Source organism: Myotis lucifugus, unplaced genomic scaffold (assembly GCF_000147115.1).
Source record: "Myotis lucifugus unplaced genomic scaffold, Myoluc2.0 scaffold_2656, whole genome shotgun sequence".
In the NCBI taxonomy this organism is placed as follows: Eukaryota; Metazoa; Chordata; class Mammalia; order Chiroptera; family Vespertilionidae; genus Myotis; species Myotis lucifugus.
Window position 1 is genome coordinate 14,154 of NW_005873704.1, and position 6,540 is coordinate 20,693.

At 47.9% G+C, this 6,540-nt stretch overlaps 1 protein-coding gene across 2 annotated transcripts; it reads right to left on the reverse strand.

The window, feature by feature from the left end:
* Nucleotides 1-4,082: 4,082 nt before the first annotated feature.
* Nucleotides 4,083-5,818, reverse strand: LOC102427324 (iron-sulfur cluster assembly 2 homolog, mitochondrial-like). Of its 2 annotated transcripts, XM_006108556.3 has the most exons (4): nucleotides 5,704-5,814; nucleotides 5,358-5,460; nucleotides 5,134-5,249; nucleotides 4,083-4,628 (listed from the first exon to the last, which is right to left on the reverse strand). In XM_006108556.3, the coding sequence occupies exons 1-4, from the start codon at nucleotides 5,772-5,774 to the stop codon at nucleotides 4,454-4,456; spliced, it is 465 nt and encodes a 154-aa protein (XP_006108618.1). In that variant the 5' UTR covers nucleotides 5,775-5,814; the 3' UTR covers nucleotides 4,083-4,453. The 2 variants fall into 2 exon arrangements, with proteins under 2 accessions (XP_006108618.1, XP_023604839.1); XM_023749071.1 differs by lacking the exon at nucleotides 5,134-5,249 and having other exon boundaries at nucleotides 5,704-5,818.
* Nucleotides 5,819-6,540: the final 722 nt, after the last annotated feature.

Genomic DNA, 6,540 nt, shown 5'->3' on the forward strand with positions numbered 1-6,540 from the left:
AGTCCTGAGTAGGGACGGCTGGGGATTGAGAAAAGGAAAAAAAGATACATGACACAAAGACATTAAGTAAAGCTGGGACCAGGTGGGACGCTGCCCTCAGATGGAGACACAGTGACCCAGAGCTAGTGCAGGGCGTTTATTATATACAGCATGATACCGGGAAGTTTTACTAGAGTTTAAGACAAAGGAAATTATGTGAAATCATGGTTAAAGATCAAGCTGCAATTCTTCATTCTTGTGACTTCTTTGTAATTGTCACTCCTGGCTGAGCCCAGATAATTGCATCTGTTCCTGGTGCCTGGCTGAACTTAGATAATGAAACCCACCCCCTGGTGCCTGAGCTAAAGGTCAGGCTGACAACATACCTGCCTCTGGAAAGGTATGTTTCCAGGACGCGTGGCTCTGCCGACACCACTGGACTCAGCTGACAATCAGCTCATGCGCCTTCCCAGGCGCTCTATACACTTAATACATACTTGCACATACGAGCTCTCTCACCCTGTTTTATAAGTGTATACTATTCCATTGAATGGATAAATCATAATTTATTTCATCAGTCCCCTACTGGTGGTCATTTCCATTGTTTTCTAACTTTTGCTATTAAAAACAATGCTATAATGATTATTCTTGTGCAAATGTTATTTCATATTATTTCTATCGATTATATACCTGTGGGCTAAATTCTTAGAAACAATGGTAACTTGTGGGGAGGATGACAGGGTGGATGGGTACAGGATTGGAACACTTTTTCATTGTATCCCCTTTTGTGTCTCTTGGAATTTTGTACCATATGTATTACCTATTCAAAAAAATAAAATATTTTTAAATACAGCTGCTGGCCATAGACTAAATGTTTTGTCTCTTTATATATTTACCTGACTATACTTTATAAATAAAGCCAGATAATAATTATTCCAAAACTTTTTTAAAAAATTCATTTGTTTTATTTTTTGTTAATCCTCACCTGAGCATATTTTCCCATTGATTTTTTAGAGAGAGTGAAAAGGAGGGGGAGAGACACACAGAAACATCGATGTGAGAGAGAGACAGATTGGTTGCCTCCCGCATGCACCCCAACCAGGGCCAGGAATCAAGCATGCAACTGAGGTACATGCCCTTGATCAGAATCAAACCTGGGACCCTTCAGTCTGCAGGCTGACACTCTATCCACTGAGTCAAACCGACTTGGACTCAAAATTTCTTAAAGCAAATTTCCCTTAAGCAGTCCTGTGGTATTTCCATGGAGAAATGGCAGAGAAATTTTTAAAAAGCAATCATTAATGTCTATCTTAGATACATAGAAAAGTAGAGTTTCCTGCTTGACACAAACATACAAAACCATAATGCTGCCGTGGACAGTGTTAGGCCCTGCCCGCTGCAAGCTGTGTGACATCAGCTCAGGGCCAGAGTCTAAGGGAGAGCTATCCCATGACCATCAGTGCTGCCCACTTCTCTACACAGGATGTCCCTGCCAAATGTCAACCTTCCACTAGGATGCTTTATAGCAAAAGGCCAAAAGAACAGTACTCAGTTCTCAGAAAAAAGAGTATCTTCTACTGTTTTCTCCTAATCATAGAGAAACAAAGGGTGGGTGGGAAACCTATAGTTTTCATACCACTAGTCACTATCAATCACATAGCTAAAGCATCATGCCACAAGGTAAGATCTGGACGTTGGCCAAAGGCCCCCTCTTTGGAGCAACAACATAAAGCTATTCACAACATAAAAGCAGATCCAGGGCTTCCCTGCCTCTGGTTCCTGTACTATTATGTTTTGCTAAGGCAAAGGGTAGGGCATGATGCCCCAGGCACTGACTAGCCTGCATATACAGTTAAATAAAATCAAGTCTGCAACAAATAGGGCCTTGATAACCTCCCCTTGAAAGTAAAGGGAGGCAAAACAACAACAACAACAACAAAAAACCCAAACCCTCCCTTCTGATGCTAAAAGAGTATAAAGTTTTCCTAAATGAATTTGCAGTGAGCAAAATTTGTGAAACTACCTGCTGGCTTTTATGGCCTGCCAGGAAGAGGACATCTGGTCACAAAGTGCCTGCAAACGATCCTAAACCTGTTCTATATTGCTTACTGTTTATTCCCAACAAACTGCCACTGTCCCCACGCCCTGTGTTCTTAAAATTTCTGTCACCCACCTCTGATGGAGACTTCTTGTTATTTGAGGTTCCCCCATAAAGCTTTGTGTGAAATAAGGTGATTTCTCCCAAATCCACTCTTTCTACACACAAAATTCCAGGTTTCCCACTAACAGTAGGTACTTACATATAGGCATTCTAAGAGACCTTGTTCTGCCTAATAAACCACTACAATTCAATGGTTTATTTAGCTACTAAAGCTATTATGCTTATGCTCACTATAAATTTTAAATTCACCAAATCAATAAGTAACCCACAAAAATATTCTGGAAGAATATTTCTAACACTTAAAATATAGCGAGATCTCTTTTTTGAGGGAGGATGAAAGGACTTAGACTGAGCTGAAAATCTTATTAGGCCAGGTACTGGCAGCTATTTTCAATGTCTTAGTAAAGTTACACACTGATGCTTCCACGGTACACTGGTTTCTGCCTCCTTCCATGAAAATCTGCTAAGAAATCTGCTCAGGTTTCTGAGTGTCCCCTTCTTTCCTCTTTGTACACATTGTCTACACATGATCAGTTTTCTCGAAGTCCTAGATTTTCCCATGTTAAATATGTAAGCATCTAAGTTTCTATCTCAGATACTTTGTCTCTAATGTCTGTATTGCCATTCTTTAATGGTAAATTCTTTTATTGAATGACCTTAATTCTAATTCAGTCTAGAAATGGTTCAATCCAGTCCAGAAATGCACGTTTTTGCTGTAACAAACTTTTACTAGTAGGCTCTGGAGGAAAAGGTGTATTTAACCAATAATTCTTCCAGAATCAATTTGGGTGTAGTTTCCCAAGATTAGTATTTATAAATCATTCCTCATGGGGGTGGTATTTTTGTCTTTTTTTAGTTGTCAGTCCATGCAATTCTGGCTCCCCAAGCAGTCAGACACATACCACAACAATTTCTAGCTCTGTAGCCTATATAAATGCTATACCCAAATAAGTACTTTAATTTTTTCTTAATCCTCACCCAAGGATATGTTTTTATTGATTTCTAGAGAGGAAGGGGGAGAGGGGGAGAGAGAGAAAGGAGAGAGAGAAGCATCGATTGGTTGCCTGATTGAACTCACACCCCAGATATATGCCCTGACCAGGAATTGAACCCATAACTTTTTGGTGTACAGGACAATGAGTCACCCAGCCAGGGCCCAAATGAGTACTTTAAAATTCATTGGAATTTGTGGCTTAAAATGCTTTTACTTCAGTAATCCTAAAATGAAGTTGCCAGGGTTTAAGAAATAAATATACAGGATGCCCTGTTAAATTTAAATTTCAGATAAACAACAAAGAATTTTTAGTATATCTCATACAATATTTGGGACACACTTATACTAAAAATTATTTACTGTTCATCTGAAATTCAAATTCAACTGGGTATCCTGCATTTTATCTGGTAATTCAACCTAAAAGAAAATCCCCGAGTATCTATTATCTATTCCAACAAAAGGGACCAGTTTCTGCTATGTGTGAGACCAGAGGCGTTTTACGACGTAAGGTAAATGAAGCCACATATCCTTAAAAGATTCGGTCACTAAATGATCACAGAATCTTGAAATGTCTGTCGGAATGTGGAGGCTATTTTTCAAGTGATTAAGGCATCAGTGGGAGTTAGGTCTGTTTTCTGAGTGATGGGCTTTTTGGTTTTGTGAATCTAAATTCTGAGTATGTAAGAGGGATAGAGGGGATAAATGGTGATGGAAAAAATAAAATAAAAATTTAAAAATAAATAAAATAAAAAAAGAATTCTGAGTGTGATGATAAAATCTACCTGCCCTAGCACATGGGAAGCGGAGCATGAGCTGCACAGAAAATAAGGGTAAGTCCAGGAGCACATTCAGGGAGGGTGAGATGCCTTTCCCATCGTCTCTGGCCTCCTAATGAGTGTTCACACTATTTAATCTGTGACTCTGATTCAAAACACAAGTAAACAGGGCTTGCTTTAAAATGAAGCTTTTATACAGAGTTATACATCTATGTACAAGCAGCTCTGAAGGCCAGAGAAGCAACTCACATTTTGGAACCTTGGAGGCTCTCCAGATTACACTGGGTTTCAAACTAGTTATTAAACAAACCTTAGGGAACAGCACCTAGAGCCTTGGCCTTAGAAGGGTGCAGGAGAAACTAAGTCAAGAGTCAAGATTGCTTCACATTCTGGAAAACATAGTGGCAACACACAACACTCCTGGATTGCGGGAAATCAAACGTGGGAGGGACATGATTGGAAGGAAACCCCTAACGTTCCACTAATTCCAGGTGCCTCGAAGGGGTACCCGTGGCAGCCATCTCTGGGTCACCTGCCATCTCATCAAAGCTTGACAGAGAAGGAAGAGCCACAGGAGCAGCCTTTCTCCGCCTGCGGGTTGTTCAGCACTTGGAAGGAGCTTCGGATCAGCTCCTGGCAGAAGTCCACCTGGGCGCCTTTCACGAAGGCCAAGCTATCAGAGTCAACCACCACTCGGGCCCCGCCCTGTTCAAATACCCTGGGGAGAGAAAAACAAAAACACAAAAAGCAAACCACACACAGGAGGACAGCATCAGTGACGATCATAAACACCAACAAGCCGACACTCTGGGCCCTGGCGTGAGAGGTGCGCACTCCGGGTTTTCGGAAACAGAGGAAGCATTCCTTACTGCCTCCAAAAAGGTGCCGATTGTGGAGGCAGAAAGAGCCAATGGAATGACTCCTGGGAAACGTTTGGAAATTCAGACCTGGCATCTCATCCGGCCTAACTCCTATCAACGACCCCGCGGGCCCAGGAAGGCCCATCTCCCTCCTATAACTTGGTTCTTTGGAATCAAGACAACCCGTCTTCACGTGCATCATCCCCCCCCCCGCCCCCCCCCCCTCCCCCGTGCGCGGGAAGGGGGGTGTGGAGCATCCTGAGCAACCCGTTTAAATCTGGAATAAAAGTGCGCCTTCAACTACACACACGGTCCCCGTCCCGCACACTCCGAGGACCCGCCAGCCCTTCCCTTCCTCCTTGCCTGTCGTCGGGGTGGATCACTGTGTCCAGCGAAAATCGGTACTGGAATCCGGAGCATCCACCCCCCTCCACCTCCAGCCTGAGGAATTCTGCCCCTTGGGTGATCTCCAGGAGCCTCTGAAACGCAGGAAGAGGGGGTCAGGCCCGCCTGGCCGGGGCGGCAGAAGGGTGGGCCCCGGGGAGGGCCTCGGGGAGGCCCAGGTCCGGGCCCGCCGCCCCTCTCACCTGGACGCAGCTGTTGGTGAGGTGAACCTGGCCTTCGTCAGCCTCGGGGCTGGAGGACGACGCCTCCCGAAGCGCCGGAGGTCGGCCGGACGCCGCGAGGAGCCTGCCACACGCAAAGGGAGGATGGTGAGCCCGCGAGCAGAGGGACACCTGGCGACCCCCACCTGGACGGCCTCCCGCCACACCCGGCGACCCCCACTGCACTATCCTCACGACAGACCTGGCGACCTCCAACGGGACAGCCTCGCGCCACACCCTCACCTCCCCCGAGGACCTTCGTTTCCGCTTAGTCCTGGAAGTCACAAAACCTAAACACACTTCCCAAGGGTCTTTCTAGGCTGGGTACCTGCTCCTCCGCCAGGGGGTGACCGCTCTCAGGGCCGCCGCCGTTAGGGACAAGCCCCTGGCGGCCGCCATCTTCCTCAGCAAACCCCGCCCCGCGCGTCGCCCCAATCCCCTTCTCCGCCAGAGCCTCGGAGGCGGGGCCCCAGAGACCCCGCCTTCGAGCACGCCTATTGGGCGGTGCGAGAAGCGGAGGCATCTTATTGGCTAGGAATGCTCCCATTGTGAAAGCGAGAGTGCACCCACCAAGCCGAGAACTGCAGAGAGAGGCGGGGCGGAGATGTATCCGAGTCCGCTGGGCGGCCAGCGGACAGTGTGGGCGGAGACCGAGCGCGGCCTGGTCCCAGCAGCCGGGGGCGGGGCGTGGGCGGGCCGAGGCCTTGTTTGCGGGTGCCGGGTCGCCGGGTCGCGGGATAGAGCTCCTCCCCGACCCCGCCCCGGCAGGTTTATCTTGTGACTCCAGCGGCCGCTTCTTCCTTCCTTGCGCTTGGAAGTTCCTCAGCAGCTATGTGTTGCTTGGCCGCCGCGCTCCTGCTCCTGGCGCTCAGCACCTCCGCCCTGGCCGAGCCGGTGCACTTCAAGGATTGCGGTGAGTCCCGGGCCCGCCGGAGGTTCCGCGCTCTCGGCGGGAGCCTCCGCCGGCACCTCGCGCTGAGACTGGAGCTCGGTGGGGCGGGTCCCCGTCGGCGGCCAGGCTCAGCCTCGGACCCCTCTTGGAGTGGGGTCGGTTCGGGCCGGGGAGAAGGTGCCGTCCTCGAGGAAACTCGCCCACCCACAGCTTTGTCTCTGCCCCTGGAACGCGCGTGTGGGGTCCCGGGACGTCCCTGGCGATGGGTGGACC

Coding starts and splice junctions, on each gene's coding strand:
- LOC102427324 (XM_006108556.3), bottom strand. CDS start 5,774: ATGGCGGCCGCCAGGGGCTTGTCCCTAACGGCGGCGGCCCTGAGAGCG. Junction 5,461..5,703: donor ACCCCCTGGCGGAGGAGCAG/GTACCCAGCCTA, acceptor TGCGTGTGGCAG/GCTCCTCGCGGCGTCCGGCC. Junction 5,250..5,357: donor TCACCAACAGCTGCGTCCAG/GTGAGAGGGGCG, acceptor CCTGCGTTTCAG/AGGCTCCTGGAGATCACCCA.